This window comes from Penicillium cataractarum, assembly GCF_028827025.1.
Source record: "Penicillium cataractarum strain IBT 29864 chromosome Unknown utg000007l, whole genome shotgun sequence".
Classification (NCBI taxonomy): Eukaryota; Fungi; Ascomycota; class Eurotiomycetes; order Eurotiales; family Aspergillaceae; genus Penicillium; species Penicillium cataractarum.
This window is the reverse complement of record NW_026622743.1, coordinates 2,963,824-2,980,187: the sequence shown is the minus strand read 5'-3', so window position 1 is coordinate 2,980,187 and position 16,364 is coordinate 2,963,824. Positions and strand designations below refer to the sequence as shown.

General features: G+C 50.2%; 4 protein-coding genes across 4 annotated transcripts; all 4 read right to left on the bottom strand.

Moving 5' to 3' along the window:
* Positions 1–2,004: 2,004 nt before the first annotated feature.
* On the bottom strand, positions 2,005–5,171 carry N7496_008623 (uncharacterized protein; the record flags this gene model as incomplete). The annotated part of the gene is made up of 2 exons (XM_056701542.1): positions 2,005–3,524; positions 3,584–5,171. The coding sequence occupies 2 exons, from the start codon at positions 5,169–5,171 to the stop codon at positions 2,005–2,007; spliced, it is 3,108 nt and encodes a 1,035-aa protein (XP_056553605.1).
* Positions 5,172–6,608: 1,437 nt separating this feature from the next.
* N7496_008622 (uncharacterized protein) lies at positions 6,609–8,611 on the bottom strand (the record flags this gene model as incomplete). Its single annotated transcript, XM_056701541.1, has 6 exons — positions 6,609–7,373; positions 7,436–7,684; positions 7,764–8,012; positions 8,085–8,199; positions 8,274–8,460; positions 8,518–8,611. The coding sequence occupies 6 exons, from the start codon at positions 8,609–8,611 to the stop codon at positions 6,609–6,611; spliced, it is 1,659 nt and encodes a 552-aa protein (XP_056553604.1).
* Positions 8,612–9,064: 453 nt separating this feature from the next.
* N7496_008621 (uncharacterized protein) lies at positions 9,065–10,754 on the bottom strand (the record flags this gene model as incomplete). Its single annotated transcript, XM_056701540.1, has 2 exons — positions 9,065–10,427; positions 10,519–10,754. The coding sequence occupies 2 exons, from the start codon at positions 10,752–10,754 to the stop codon at positions 9,065–9,067; spliced, it is 1,599 nt and encodes a 532-aa protein (XP_056553603.1).
* Positions 10,755–11,759: 1,005 nt separating this feature from the next.
* N7496_008620 (magnesium transporter CorA family protein) lies at positions 11,760–14,756 on the bottom strand (the record flags this gene model as incomplete). The annotated part of the gene is made up of 4 exons (XM_056701539.1): positions 11,760–11,830; positions 11,890–12,092; positions 12,162–14,189; positions 14,275–14,756. 4 exons carry the CDS (start codon positions 14,754–14,756, stop codon positions 11,760–11,762), a joined length of 2,784 nt encoding a protein of 927 aa, XP_056553602.1.
* Positions 14,757–16,364: the final 1,608 nt, after the last annotated feature.

Here is a 16,364-nt window from a genome sequence, read left to right as displayed (position 1 = left end):
CGGTATCTGCAAGGCAAGAAACGCTCACTGTTCGTCCATTGATAGCTACTCTAGCTTGAAAGGTTAAACTATCTTCTGCAGAGGACAACAGTTTCCGTAAATCCACCTTTGACACCATCGAACCTGGGATGGAGACTTGCCCCAGGTTTACTCTTTTCCCGAATCGCTATCGTTCTCTTCCGCGGCTTTCAGGTCGTCCGTCTTCTTCAAATTCGAATCCTTTCGCTTCGGTTCGGCGGCGGCGGCAGCAATTGTGGGGGTGGACTTCTTGGTGGGGCAGTTTCGAGAGATATGGCCCTGTTCGCGGCACACAAAGCAACGTCCTTCCTTTAGGAGGGTAGCCTTCTCCTTGTCATCAGGGCGGTTTGAGGGTTTCGAGTTCTGTGGGTCGCTTGAAGTACGATTCGAAGGGTTCGTACGGTTCGGGTTACGGTTACTTGCACGATTGGCGATCTGCTGCGAAATTAAACGGGCAGCAATCTGACACTTCTGCACGAACTCTTCAAGGGTAACAGAGCCTTGACCTGCATCAATCATCACCTGGTTCTGGAGGAGGGCAGGAAGCTTCCGGTACAGATCACGCTTTCGAAGATCCACAGGCTGTTCGGCCTCCTCCGCAAGGTAGGTAAATTCGGCCAGGAAATCACCGAAATCCTGCTTAGGCTCCATCTTTAGGGCGAGGTAATCGTCACGGGCAACTTGCTGATGGTTCGGGTCGTGGAAGACACTCTGTAGGTGGTCGAAAACGTCCTGCGCAGTTCGGTACGCGGCGGTAGCGTCTTCTTGCATTCGGGGGTTGATGTGTCGGAGTGCCTTTCCTTCGCAGCGACTACTCACGTACGCGAGCTGGTGGGCAGAAGTTGGATAGTGGTCCTCGTTCAATAGAAGCTTACGCTTCATCTCGGTCTTCCAATCCTTGAACTTCACATCCTTTCCGTCGTTGAACATGGGAGGATCAGGCATCTTGGTCGACTTCCTGTTACCAGCAGTAGAAGGGGTCACCGAGGCTTCTCGCAACACACGGTTATCGTCGGTTCGCATCATATTCATCACGGTCAACAGGCTATCACGCTCCTTCCGGAGGGTTTCAGTTTCAGTTCGCATTCGGGCGTACTCCTCCTCCACCTGCTGGTCACGGGCAACGGAATCCTCTCGTTCGGTCATTGAGACAATCTGCTCACGGAGGTCGACGATCTCTTCTTGGTGGTCGGCGGTCAGGGCAGCAATCTGGCCTTTCAGGTCTTCGATATCCTTCATGCGGTTGCACAAGACCTTCCATGCGGTCTCGGGGTCTTTCTGGATCCAACGGATCAGCTCGTCGGTATCGGTCACCTCGATCTTCTCAGCGTCGGGCTGCTCATCGAGGGTCAGGGATCTTCTGCCACCACGGCGGGGGCGTTCGGTCACGTTGCTAGCCATCTTGGTGCAACGGTTCTTCGTAGGTTCGTTCGGTTGAGTGGTGTAGTCACTAGGTAGCTAGAGAGCACGTATGTACGCGTCTCTTCGCTCAGCCAGTGACTAGAAGGAAAGATAAAGGGTGAGATTTAGTTGTATGTTACGGTCAAGCGAAAAGATTATGAATCAATTCGGTACTGTTTAAACGAGGCAACTAAATCTAGAGAAAGAAGAAGAGAAGGAAGATTCTAATCCACCCAAAGGGATTGCCTTTATAGGGCCCTCCCTTTTCGGCAACTCCCATGCAAACACTTCTCGCCAGTTCGTTCGCAAGACTTTCCGCATCTACGAATCGTAACAATGTCGACCCCTAGGTGGTGATGCACCCCTGATCAACAGAGTATATCCCCTGCCCAGGAGAATACCAGAATCCAAACAGGGATAACGTAACATCCATAATGGTTCAGACGAAGAAATAAATCATGGGTAAACGATCAAACATTATTCATTCAGCCTACCGTAACGTGCGCAATTTCGTATCCTCTATTTCGAGGCTGTCATTCTATATATCCCGAGCATCCCAAAATAACACAACCCATATCTAATCCCTCACTCACCCTTCCCATCAATCAACCGGAACACAGTACTAAACTCAAACGGCCCAGCCTCCAATCTATTCCCTTCAAACGGACCGGGTCCACAACTACCAGTCCCAATCCCATGATGCGCAAAATCAACATTAAACTCCGTCTCCCCATCCAACTCCGAAAGCTCATGCGGGTGCTTCGCACGATCCAACTCCTCGATCGCATACCTGCTAAGCGAGAAATTGAAAGGAGTGTCCATTCTGGCCTCGATTGCTGGCAAAGGTGAATCTGCACCCGCAGAGGCAGCATAAGCGTTCTCGGCGGCCGACGCGTGGACACGAACCCACCGTGTGTCGGTGCGATTACCGTTCTCCTGCGGCCACTCGTACGGTGTCTCAAGACCGGTGTCAAGGGTGGATGTGTACGTTCCAAAGCGAGCGGCTGCCTTCTTGTCGCGGTACGACTCGCCGGGACCTCGGCCGAACCAGGTTGCAGCTTCGTAGCGACGGGGCAGGCGAATGGTGAGACCAATTCTGGGGATTTCTTTCGGGTAAGTGCCAGTGAAATCACCCTTGACGTGGAGATGGACGGAAGACTCGGTGATTGTGTAACTGAGATCGGCTACCATGGCCCATTCTAGGACGGTGGGTGCGACTCGGACTTTGGTTGTGATTGAGATGCTTCCGTCATCGTTGACGTTCCAGCTTGAGGAGTGGACGAGCATGCGACAGCTTTCAACGCGGAATCGCTTCCATTCGGCGCAGGGACCGCCACCGCCGATGTCGTTCTGAGTCAAGGCACGGTAGATTCCTAGCTGAGGTCCGCTGTTGAATACCTTGCCGGACTCGGTGGACCAAGACAGATTACCTCGGACCAGATCGTAGGTAAAGTGAGACGCGAAGTTGTCCGAGTTGATGTAGAGCTTGCCTAGTCCTTCGCTGACAGTAAGTGGAAGAGGCGATGAAGTTGGAGAGAGTGAAAGTGTAAGCTTCTGCTCTTCGAACAATGGGACCTGAGCCCATGCAATCTCATGTCCCTGCGGTGCCCACGCCGTGGCGTTCTTCAAGGAGAAGTTGGCAGCGAACCAATGAGGCTCAGATCCGAGACTAACACCCTCTGGGAGGCTAACTAGCTTTGACTCGCCAGGCTTGATCTCGGGTAGCTGCCATGGCACGGGCTCTGTGTTCCCTGACTCCTTGACGATGTGCCACGAAACTGAAAGATGGTCAAGAGTGCTAAAACCGTAGTGATTCACCACTTCCAGCTGGCCGTCTTTGAAGGAGATTGTGACCGGCTCAATTGCCTTCTTGTACTCGATCAGTCCAGGGGTAGGGGTGTGGTCGGAAAAGACCATTCCATCAAGGATAAAGTCTGCGTCGTTCGGCTGATCTCCAAAGTCACCACCATACGCATAGTATGACAAGTCACCCTCTCTCTTGAGAAGGCCATGGTTACACCACTCCCAGATGAAACCACCTTGCAGAAGCGGCTCGGTGCGATAGGCTTCGATGTATTCTTTCAACCCACCCGGACCATTACCCACTGAAAAAAAGAGTTAGTTGGCGTGAACAAATGATGCGACATTCAAAGCTTAGACTTACTAGCATGAGCATACTCGCACTGAATCATGGGCTTGTCAGGCTTGTCAATAACATGCTGCTTGAGGGCATCCACACTCCAGTACATTGTGGAATACATATCAGCAGTGATAGCATCTCTGTCACCCTCATAGTGAACGAGACGGGTCGGATCAGCCTCCTTGATCCACTTGTACATACTCGCATGGTTTTGACCATAGAACGCCTCGTTACCAAGTGACCAGAAAATGATGCAAGAATAGTTCTTGAATCGCTGGACAAGCTGAACAGCCCGATCAAGATAAGCGTCCTTCCACTCAAGGTTGTCAGAGGTCCATTTAGTTGCCATCTTGTACGATGTCTCCTGGATCTCATGCTCGCTCATGAGATTCTGGTTCGGAATGTTCGACCGTTCAACAGGGTCAAAGCCGTGCGTCTCCAGATCAGCTTCGGCGATGACATAGAGGCCCAGCTCATCACAAACTTCGTAGAGCCTGGGATCGTTAGGTTGATGACTGCATCGGAGAGCGTTGATGTTATGATTTTTCATCAGAACGAGGTCTGCACGCATGCTCTCATACGGCACGGCGCGCCCGTACAGATGATGGTGCTCATGTCGGTTCATGCCGTACAATATGATCGGTCTTCCGTTCACCAGGAAATTGCCGCCTTTTCGCTCAATGCGTCTGAAACCAATGCGCTGTGGAATAGTTCGGCCGTTAAATGAGACGAGTAAAGTGTAAAGGACGGGATCTTCAGCCGACCACAGCTTCAAGTCATCACCGGACACTTGGAGGACCTTTGACTCCGTCGACGGGAAGCTGGACTCTTCAAGGAGACTGCCGTCAGGACGATAGAGTTTGACCTCGACAGTGCCACTTTCACCCTGTGTCTTGACACTGGTGAGGAGCTCACCGATCGAGAGGTCCTCGCTGAGGGTTGCAACAGCATCGAAATCCACGATTGAGTCTTTCGAGAAAGCCAAGAGGCCGACGTCTCGGAAGATACCACTCAGAAGCCACTGATCTTGTCGCTCGATATACGAACCATCACAAAACTCGTACACGCGCACTGCAAGAGTGTTTACTGAGCCAGCAGATTGAAGCAAGGCGGTGATATCAAATTCACTGGGGTTTCGCGCTCCCTGAGAGTATCCAACCTCAGTCCCATTGACCCAAAGATGGAATGCACTATCGACACCTTCGAATCGGATGCGAATCTGCTGTCCATCCCAGGAAGCCGGTGTCACGAACTGCCTCCAGTAAGACCCAGTCTCATTAAGAATCGGCACCTCGGGCGGATTAACATGGAATGGGTAGTTGACATTTGTGTACGTCGGGTGCGAATATCCTTGTAGCTGCCACATTCCAGGAACTTTAACGTCGTCCCACGTCAAAGGGTTGACTGATGACCATTCTGGTGCCTCGTAGGGTGAAGCGTCATGGCGAAACTTCCAGGTGCCATTGAGGGAGATATATTCACTCTTCTCGCGGTCAAATGCGAGGGCCTTTTCCTCGGAAGCGTAGGGGTAGAAATGCGCCCGTGGTGGGAGTGTATTTTTGTGAAGGACTTTGAGATTGTTCCAGTCCGGTCGAGCCTTGGGAAACGACATGATCGAAAGGGACTAAAAGGATGGGAGTTAAAGAGTGTGAACTTCACCACATGCAAATAATCGTGGGATATTCGATGCCCTATAAATACGAAAGAGTTGCAAAGAGGGGCGAGAGAATTGTCAAAGTGCAGGTGAGCCAGTGTTAGTAGAAATAGGACTTGACCTGCTACAAATACCCAATTGACACAGCTACCCCCGCCTCAATTGAACTCAACCCCCACCAATGGAGATTCGGTGCGGGTCCAATAATGTTCCACAAGTTGCCGAGTTAGTTACGGGGAGAGTAGTAGTGGAGAAGCGCCCAGAGAAACGAATCTAGTAAGTGCTCTGCGTGTTCCTATCGGTTAAAGGTGAAAAAGGTCGGAAAACTCGGTATAATCATCGGCCGATAGCCTTGCCGGGTGCTTTTCTATATTTTAAACCTCCAAGCCATGACGAAATACTAGATTGTCTAGTCTTGGAGAAGGCCTTCTAAGTAATAACCATTTTGAGCACGGCAGTGCGGGGGAAATGTGGAATGTCTATCAGTCACGTCTACCATAGTACAGTAGTACAGTACTCCACGGCAATATCTCTCGAAAGGGGCAATCTCGCCAAATTCTCGGTGACATCAAAGAACGATTACTTGGCTGTAATTGACCTTATGGCGCCACGTGCCACCACCGATCCACCAATTTCTGATGTACACTTTCGTCGGTAGTGCCAGATCAAGACAAGCGCCCGCAGAACCTCGGCAAACATCTCCGGGTAACTTTCCCCAGGCTGCTTTGCTCTGGTATCTTCAAGGATTTCACTTGCCCAATCGAGACAAAGCGGATGTTGAAATTGAATGCTTTCCTTTCTTAGACTTCTATACGATGGGAATAGCTTTAAAAAACAAGGCGAGCATCAAGGACCAAGCCTCGCTAAGATGTACTCCAGCTATGTTGAATACTATACCGATGATAGAGGATTTCCACATTCTCATAGGCGATTATTTCTACAGTACTGGCTGGGTAGAACTAGCGGGTAACCCTCCATAGACTATCATAGACAGCAGCCCCATTCTTAGAGGGGATAATCGTCAAGCCTACTCATAATGGCAGAGCAGGGTTACCACATGCCAACAATTTCAGTTTGAATAATTTCAGGGGTTCTGCGCCAAAATTCTGGTGTAAATTTCTTTTATATGAAGATTCTACCCTTTGCCCGTGGGAATAGGGCTAAAGCATAATGATCAAGGTTTCGAATTAATGACCGGGTTCCGGGTCGGTCAACGGCGACAGATAATCAATGAAGTATTCGCCTCTTGCATAACTATCGCATCTTATTCATTGACTAGAAAGTAGCTTTTCTCGGGTCCACAGAACTGAGAAGTGACCTCATCAAGTCTCAACCATTGATTGTATGTAGCAACATGAAATCTCTCCCTCGACGCCCGTTCACATGCATCCTCCCTTAACAAGTATACTTGAACTTGAACGAGACCTTTGGTGTTCCCTCAAAGTCAGAAGGTACAACATAGGAGATATTGTAGAACAGATTATCCTCAAGTGTAGAACCATAAGTGACTGGCTGCTTCACCAAGCCCTCAGCGCTAAGCGTGACATCGAGACAAGGCAGATCTTCAAGACCGCTCACAACCTTCTTCTTGATCAAGGTCCAACTCGGTGGCACCTGTGCTAACGCAAAAGTGAAGATATTTGTACCGTCCTGCGTGGTATTGGGATACGAGATCTCCAGGCTGTTAGGTCCTGCAACAGCATCAATAGTCGATGCAGTGGGATACAAACTGAAGAACGTCATATACGGGTGCGGCTTGTGGTTCCTATCACCAGCCCACTGAACAATCGCCGGAACGTATTGCTGGCCCCGATTGACGGTCTCATTGACCTGCTCGGCGCCAATCATGAGTGTTGAGCTGATCCACGAGGTTACGACTCGAACCTCGGCGTCAGGACCGAGGGCATCAGGAACCTTCTTGGTGATCAGGCGCTCTCCGCTCCAGTCTCCTTGAGACTGAAGCCAGGCAGAGTCATTCTTGGAAATGTGCGCTGCAACCACGTCTACAACGAGAGCCAAAGCTGCGCCTTGCGTGACATCGTATAGCAGGTCTGCCTCGAGTTTGTTTGGCTGTGGGCCACCGTATCCGAACAGACCCCACCAGAAGTAGTCGACGACCGCGGAGTTTGTGACCATGTCGCGTGTGTAAGCGCGATCGTACTGTTAAACATGACTCTGTTAGGAATCTATTACTGTCTTGGTGGCAGGTCAGAGTATCATACCGGTCCGGACATCACAGAAAGATAAGGGTTATAGTGAGCAGCAATGTCTGCCCACATATCAGTCAACATAACCTTAGAGTTTTTGACAATCGTAGCAGTTTTGGGAGCGTATTTGATTGCACCAGCCAGCGCCCAAGTATCCATTCCATAGTACGTTGGTGCATTGTATTCAGAAAGCACATTCGAGCCAGTGGATTGGAAGAGCTCCAAGATAGTGTCAGCCTGGTCGTTGGCGTACTTTATAAAGGTCTGAAATGTGTTATGTTAGTATCAATCTATGTCTGGCATTCCAGTCGGGATCTGCCTTTGAGTGGCAGTAAACACATACCTCGTTGTTGCGACGCTCACCAATCCAGGAAACGTACCAAGAACGCATGAGGGCTGGGTTAGAGTATGCTGGTGTCAGATTATCGCCCTCGGGGTATGAGCCATTGCGTCGCATAGAGCCCACAGCCGCGATTTCCAGGCTATCCTCGATGCGTGCTACAAGGCTGTCTCCAAGTAGATCGGAGAATTCTTCCACGATCTGTACCAGCTGCGTTCCAATGAACTCTCTCCAGTTAGGATCATACGTGTCCTATAGCAAATTCAAATTAGTTAAGGGCTGCGAATACTGGCCTCCCTTGGCACTAATCAGTGGAGAACGCACGTAGATCTCTGGTGGGTACAGTTCTGAGTCTGGAGTCGGGTACGGCTCATCAGGGGAACGCTTGAACGTGCCATACCAGGCAGACTCGTAGCTGTCGGTCATTTGGCAAGTCAATCTGTAGAAAATTAAGAATCAGCCATGGGTCTATCACTCGATATCAATGGTGTTTCGGATGTCTAAGCAACTGACATGTTCTCAATAGCAGCCTTCGCGTTGGACACATCTTGCCCCTTGTTGCGGAACAGCAGACCCGCAACATACCACGCCGTGAAGCGAGTTGACCAAGCTCCATTGTCGGCATACCAAACATAGTTATACGAATCATCCCAGCGTAGGTCATTCACACGCATCGACCAGTCAAAAAGGCTTTGCGCATCTATCCGGATTTCAATTAACACGAACTATCCAGCACAATGAACAGTTGGTCTCTTACTTTCGGACAAGCTCTTGGTGATTTGAGCAGCCGATACGCAGGATGCCAGAAGGCCGCTGGCAACTGCGCAGCGGGTAATATCGTTTAATCTCATCTGAAAGCTATGTGAGATGATGCTCGAACGCTTCCAACTTCTCGTCTCGCGGAATTGAATTTAAGAAGAATACCCCAGACTATGTGGGGGTATACATCATACATGTAACTCCGCACCACTACTTTTCCCATATCTACTAGAGATCCTTCATCGGCAAAATATCGGCTAAAAGGCCGGGAATGACCGGTCAACCCGGGGATCCTAGCTATCTGTACTTTTTCCATCAATAACACAGCCTTATTTATCCACTGCGGTGTATCGGGTGTCCACTTCCCCGCACTTGAGACATTAGATGGGGGCGGCAGTCGTCCGTTGTAAATACTAATTCTGGAGATATGGGGAATAAACGCATTTCTCAATTCTCTCGTACGCCGAAGACGCTAGCTAGATACATCGTGCCATTCCGGTATCGCAATTTCCCATCGCGGGCTGAATATCCACTTTGAATACGTTCTACTTTTGCGAAGTTTCCTTAGTCTCAACCGTGACACTGGGATTTCCTTCGGCACCCAGCTTTTTCTCGGCCATAGATGCAGTGGTGCCAATGAGCCTGTTCTCATAGTCTTCGCCGTCCAGGATAACGGCAGTCTCTTCAAGACTGAGATTGCCAGTTTCCACAAAGAGGAAGTAAACCACCACAAGCTCAACTGCCAGCCAGACGTCATAAGTGATGTAGTATTTCCACTTGCTGTTGGTGACACCGATTGGGTTGACATATTGGTTGAAGATACCGGCAATTGCCACGCAGAGGTTGTAAAGTACCAGACCACGGGCTCGAAGATCGAATGGCAAGATCTCGATGCAATATGTCACCTGAAGAGGGGTCCAGCCGATGGAGAAGAAGAAGCTGTAAAGGAATATCATAGCCAATACTCCCTTTGCATAGCCGTCACCTCCTGTTCCATCCAGGGCTGTTCTCATCTCGTAGGTGGCCTCGAGGGCTGTCCAAACGACGTAAACGACCAGACAACCAGCAGTTGAAATGAGAAAGAGCGTGCGTCGCCCAAAGTGATTCATAACAAAAGCAAAGAGAAGACTCCAGATCATACCCCACAGAGTAAGTAGAGCATTAATCAGAGTCTGCGTGCTCTCCGCCGTATAGCCGATAGAGTCAAGAATCAACGTCAAATAATAAGATATCAAACCATTCCCACTCCATTGTGAGAAGAATCCAACCGAAATGATGATGAAAAACCGTCTGAGATTGCCCTTATTCTCAAAGAAGGTAAGGTAAGAGGTGTTTCGCCTCGCTTCCATTTCAAGCTGGAGCGCAGTGCGAATCTCTTCCATCTCCATGGTAACCAACGGGTCAGAATCATCGCCATTGGCATGATACTTGCAAATCAGTTTTCTTGCTTCCTCGTCTCGCTCTTGACTAAGTAGCCATCGTGGGGACTCCTCAATCAAAAAGCAGAGACCCAGTTGGATCACGCTAGAAAGACCTTGAAGCAGCGAGGGGATACGCCATGCCCAAGTATTCTCAATTCGAAACGTGCCATATGTGATCCAGGCGGCGACCAAGGCACCCAGATTCCACAGACTGTTGTAAATGGCTACCTGTGGACCTTGCTGTCCGGGGAAAGCCAGCTCTAGCAGAAGTAAAGGCGCGGCCGTGATATTGAGGACGAGCCCCATGCCGATGATTCCTCGGGCAGCGATGAACATGCCGACATTCTGCGCTGCAGCTTGGAGAGCAACGCCAATGAGGAGAATAAAAGCACCGACGAAAAGTACCGGGCGACGACCAAACTTGTCGCAACTAATGGCGCAAACGGGCATTGTGATAAGCTGTCCGACATTTTGTATCGCATTGAGACTGAGTGCATGATTGTCAGTATTTTCATTCGAATATTTCCCCTCGAGAATTTTCTGTAGGAGATACGAAACTCTCGCCAGGTATAACTCACAGACCAAGCTCTGAAGCTCCAGGATTATTAAAAGAATTTTTCCATGTAGTAAGGGACTGCAGTCCATTCATCATAGACCCATCATAACCCGTCGCATAACTCGAGACCTGGAACAAGACCAGCATCAAGTTCAGCTTGACAATACCGGAATTAGACAGCCAGGCTAAGCCAGTGCCTCTACTTCCCATAGCACCGACCGTCAGCGGCGCTTCTGGATTTAGTGCGGGGCCGCCCATTGTATAGAATGATGGCAAACAGATAGGGAAGGAAGTTAGGTGAAAGGTTAGAGATAGCGAGTAGGAGAGGGCTTGATAGCATATATACTATTTGAAGGACTACTCTGCAGGTCCTTGCGCCTGAAACAGGGATCACACGATTAGGTAGTCGATTCCAATTTCTACTTAGCTCCAGACCTGCGCTATCGTGGGCAGACTAGTTCCTTAGATCATTTTGAACAAGAGGCGGACGCTGGTCTGACTCAGTACGGCTTCCCCACGATAGGTGGGAGACAAGACCACTGCAGATCCACCTTGTCGGGGAAGTGATAGCCGAAGGCTAGCTGATTAGCCTTTTAGACTTGAAGGTGGTCCTCGTGTTCTCCTGAGCAAGACAACCCGCCATTTATTAGCCTCCGGTGATGGTGAGGGGAAACGCCGGAGTTTGCCGGGTTATCATTCAAGATACTAGACACTGGGCGACGCCAGTTCACTAGCGCGTGGGCGCGAACTCAATCTTACACATAAGCCACGCTACAGGGCGTCGGTATTAAAAAAAAGCATTCGACTAGAGTATTTGCCGGCTATTTGCCGAGTCTCTAAACTAATTCTGACCCCCTGGCTATTGGTGGCAGTACTACTAGCTCAGGTCTCTCTACCATCGCCTATCCTTGATCTATGTGATCTGTTATAGCATGGATACAGTAATAATTCACCTCATCTAGATAGAAAGAGAAGTGTAGTATACAATGTGTACAATTCTAGCATTAATTGTATGTACAATGTGACCACTATCAGAACCCAAAACAGGAATCACAAAAGGAAAGCATGAATGACCCGTATACAATCACAGACGCCTTCGCACGCTCATCTAGGCCCAACGTGTCAACCGGTAATCATCATTTACAAAGAAAAACAAACATCGAGGGGGACAGAACCAGGGGTATCAGTCAAAGGGAGGGAAAGTAGACAGCCAGCCGAGAAAAGGCAAGTTCCTCACACAAACAGACACGAGCTAATGCCCGTTTATACAATCTTGTACACCCGTTTGGCAATCAAGAACGAGGCAAGACCAAAGAAGAGTAAGCCGGTAGTAACTGCGATACGTTAGAATCATATGAACCCCCAGTTTAGGTGAAGCATGGAAAACACGTACTCGACCAGAACCAATACAAGTTATCGATATCCTGCCCAGGCACCTTCACGTTCATACCCCACATGCCGCAGATAATGTTCATCGGCAGGACGATGGTACCAAGAACCGTCAATTTACCGAGAACATCAGCAGTCTGCTCCTGGCGCTCGTTCATCAGAATGTTGATTTGCGCCAGGTAGTTGGAATGCGCACGAGACAGAATCCTGTACGAACAATTTGTCAGTCTTGGGGGGAACATTACATCCTATAACGGCAATGAGATGAAAACTTACGTCTCATAGTGCGTCAAGTTTCCAGTCATAGTCATAATATGATCCTGAATATCGCCCAAGTACAATCCAATCTCCGACTTGGGCGCCACCTCCCACTGTTCATTGCATCGCTTAGCAAAGCCCTTGACAACATCCGCCTTGTTACTGAGTAGCCTGTACAAGCCCATGACCTTCTTGCGACATTCACCAGTGCGCCGTAGCATCTCACCCGGGGCAAAAGTGGGGGGTACGTTATCAGAAGAATCTTCCTTGTTGGAAGAGTGCATCTGCATAATCTTCTCATCAATCTCGTCGACCTCATCTTCGATCGCTTGAATCAAAGGACCGAAGACATCAGTGATGTCATCGATCAGCGCGTAGGAAATCCAGTCCGAGCTGAGGATTAGGTAGTCCATAAGCTGGCGGATTCGTCGACGCACGTTGGCAGGATGGGGTGTCTGCGAGAAATGGAAGGACAGTACACCCTCCCTGAAGACTACTACATACATGTTCACAGGCTCAAGGTAGTCTTCGCTGTTGCGGTCCTGTTCGAAAGTACGATAATTGACAAAGTAGTAGCTGCGGAAAAGCTCTACTTTCTCGCGAGCCTCTTGCATCATGATATCCTCCGCGGTCAGGGCGTGAATGCCAAAACCTTTGGCAATAACGCGCATCTCCGCATCTGTTGGAGACAGCACATCCAGCCAAAAGGTTGGCCGTGGACCATACCGCTTGGGCTTCTCAGGGATATTTGAATGCGAGGGTGATGCCTCCCTGGTTGATCCTGGGCGCGCCTCGCTGATAACAGACAAACGCGGATTCGGAATGCCCCGGTGGTTGTTGAGTGTACCAGAGGCGTAATCGTGACCATTCCGTGATTCCAGATTGGCAGGCGCCGTGCCATTATAGTTATTCCCATTGTGCGTGTTGGTATAATGGCTTTCAAAATGAGATCCTGATCCTCGGTTTCCACCACCAACGCCAGAAGCAGAATTCCCGTTCACAGAAGGATCGACTTCTGGCTCCTCATCAGAATCCGAATCCTCCAACTCGGGCGGATCGGGGATGAAAAGTTCACGGAAACTACCACCGGGTTGCACCAACTCGGAGATTGTCTGGGCGTGGATAGTACTCTGAAACTCCTCGTTGAAATAGGTAAACCGATAAGGCGCATCGTCTTCCTCGCGTCGCCACAGTTTATACTGAGGTCGCAATCGGCCTTCGACAAACATCGGTTCGCTGATCTTCTTCACACGCAAGTCCCCACTGCGATCTTCCTTTTCTTCGCGACTCCATTCTTCCAGAACAGAGAGATCTGGCCACTGTCGACGTTTGCGTCGACGGCGTTCCCCCTGTTCATCTCTCGGCGCCCTCCGTTCTTCATCGCCTATCTCAGAGACATCCTCCGTAGGGAAACAAACGTCTTCTTCCACCGGCAACGCAACTGTACGGCGTCGTCGCAGCTCTTGTGGGGAAAATTGATGTGAGTGGAGTGAAGAGGGTTCAGAGTATTGGCGGCCACCACCATCAATGTCGATCAATGCATCGTTCGGTCGATGCACCGACTCCCTGCGTGTGTCAATCGATCGCCCCAATGCAAAGTCAAACTCGGCTCCCGTCACCACCGCATCGTCATAGTTCATGTCAGGGCCCAATTTGGGCGTTCCGGGGATCGACGGCGGGTTGTTGACATCGTAATCACGCTCTACATCCGGAGTGTATGGCGGGCTGTAGTGACCTCGCGGTGAGCATCGCGATGATGTGGACTGGACGGATGCCCGGCGTTGGCGTGTGAACGGGCTAGGCCGTGAGTCTGTCCCGTACCGCGACAGGCCAGATGCGTGGCCCGAGGCTCCACGGATCAGCGGTGTGCGGTCGGTAGCATCTGCGTCGTCGCTGTCTCCCTCTTGGTATTGCTGGGCCCGGCCCGTCCTCGGGGTGTTGCGCGATTGACTGTCGTGGGACCGAAAGGCTCCGGAGAGAAGGGAGCTAGGGCGGAACGATGTTGCAGCTCGACTGTCCCGTCGAGGACGCATCATGGGTTGGTCCCTGAAAATGTGCGCCAAAAGATTAGACTCGACATGAACCTCTGCTTTGACGACTCCCAAAGCTGTGCCAGTATCCCAGGACCTACCGATGATCCAGCAGTGCATCGCTCTCAATGCTAGTATTGCTCAGCTTCCGGCGCAGCATAAAGTACGACTGTTTATCCTTGGACGTTGGCTGATCGTCCTCCATCGACTCTCCAGCACCACCAGTCCCCGAAACAGTTCCAGATCTGTCATGGGCTTCTTCCGGGCCAGGTGTAAGAAACGACTCCTGTCGGTTGCGACGCTTGCGATTGCGGTTTTTCCTTCGCTTGGAGGACTTGGAGGGTTTGCCAGCAGAGCCATTATCGGGCGCGGGGGTCTTCAAGCGGGTCCCTGAGGGCGTCGCCGGACCGTGATCTTGTTCGTGCCCGCCCATTGGACCGTTCCCGGCTTTGTTTGCAGTGGAAAGTGGGTATTCACTGCGCTGGGGTCCTTTGCTCGGGCTAGACGGTGAGGAGGAGGAAAAGCGTTGCGATCGAGGAGCTGCGGCGACGAGATTGGGTGTCGGCGTAAGAGGGGGGTCCATAGATGGCTTCGACGAGACTGTAGGAATGGATAATTATACTCGTGACGTATTACCGTGATGCGTTTAAAGGTCTTCCGACCGGAGTAGAGCTCGTCCTCTGCCAGCGATTGCGCTAATGACGATGCTCATTCAATCAAATGAGCCACAGCTCTAAATCTCGGATGCAGTAGAAAGAAGAGCAGTCCAGCCCTTTTCTGCGGTCGCAATGAGCCCTGTCGATCAAGGCGAGACTGTGCAGAACATGTTTGAGAGCAAATTAGCGCTGCAGGACAAGGGTCTGGAACAAATCAAGCTCGAACTCAGGTTGGGGCTGGAGCTGGAGCTGGAGCTGGAACAGGGTCACTGCGGATGACGCGTGTGGCGAAACAATGTGGAACATCAGGCAAAGACGACAGGCAAGACCCAAGGAGGGCGGACACAATAAATACAGATAAGAGCAATAGCTTGCAGCTCAGTAAATGGTGTATAGACCGAGAGAGATAAGAGGTGTTGAAGAGTTGGCCCGAGGTTCCCATGATGCTGAGGGGCGCAAGTCAATTTCCCAAAGCGGAGCGATGAGGTCACGGGGGGAAAAGTCTGGCCTGCGGAGGAGATCGTCATTGCCGAATTCAGTATTTCATAGACATTTAGGGCGAGTACTATCTCCAACAGACTGATATAAGTCCTAGGAGGCTCTAAGTAGCTGACGCGATGCCGCTAGTCATTGACTTGCATAGTACACGGCCCTAGGTCATGCAGTAAGGCTGCTGCCACCCCCTTAATACATCTATCTAGTAGTCTTCATACTCGACTGCTTTGTATTAATTTGGTCCCTTTAACCATAGCAATACGGAGTTGATTTAGCCCGTGATTGGCCTCTATACTACGTATTCCCACATATTTCGACAAGCTTCAACACCGTTGCCCTTGCCATCATATACGGCTATCTACACGTTACCTTACACATCCATATCTGCATTTCTACCCACACCCACGTTCCTAGAGGGTAAGTAGATATTGGGGGGTGTACGTGGAGCATTTCTTGTAATAAATCACAACTATCATTATGAAAATCGAATCTCATCCATCTAAGCATGCCGATACAGATCAATGGTGTCAAAAATGTAACTAATCCGAAAGGACTCGGAGAGAGTAAACCTCTAACTTCTCCAACAGTAACTCACCACTAACAAACTTCGCTCTCCCAGGCTATTTCCCCCTCACATTTGGCACGGCGATTTCATCACTCTGTATCCGCGGATTGGCAACAAAATAATTATGCATTCCAGGCGTGAAGAATTGCGTGACTGTCACGCGCAGTTTTTCGTTGAAGGCCATCAAAAGAGCCACAGTAATGATTGCGAAGGATGCAGGTGCTACGTATGACATATTAGAAAGTTTCAGGCCCTTTCATGCGATGCGTGTTTTTACCAGCAATCTCAAGCATCACGCTCAGGGACAGATTTTCTGATTCGCCGCTCCATTCTCTCGCGTTGATGCCGAACAGAGAGGTAAAAAAGGATAAAGGCAGAAATCTGGAGTGGTCAGCTGTGGACTCTATATACTCTGGCTTGATGAAAGAAAAAAGGAGGGAATCATCCTCTCACATCACGGTGAAAATGGTGAAGA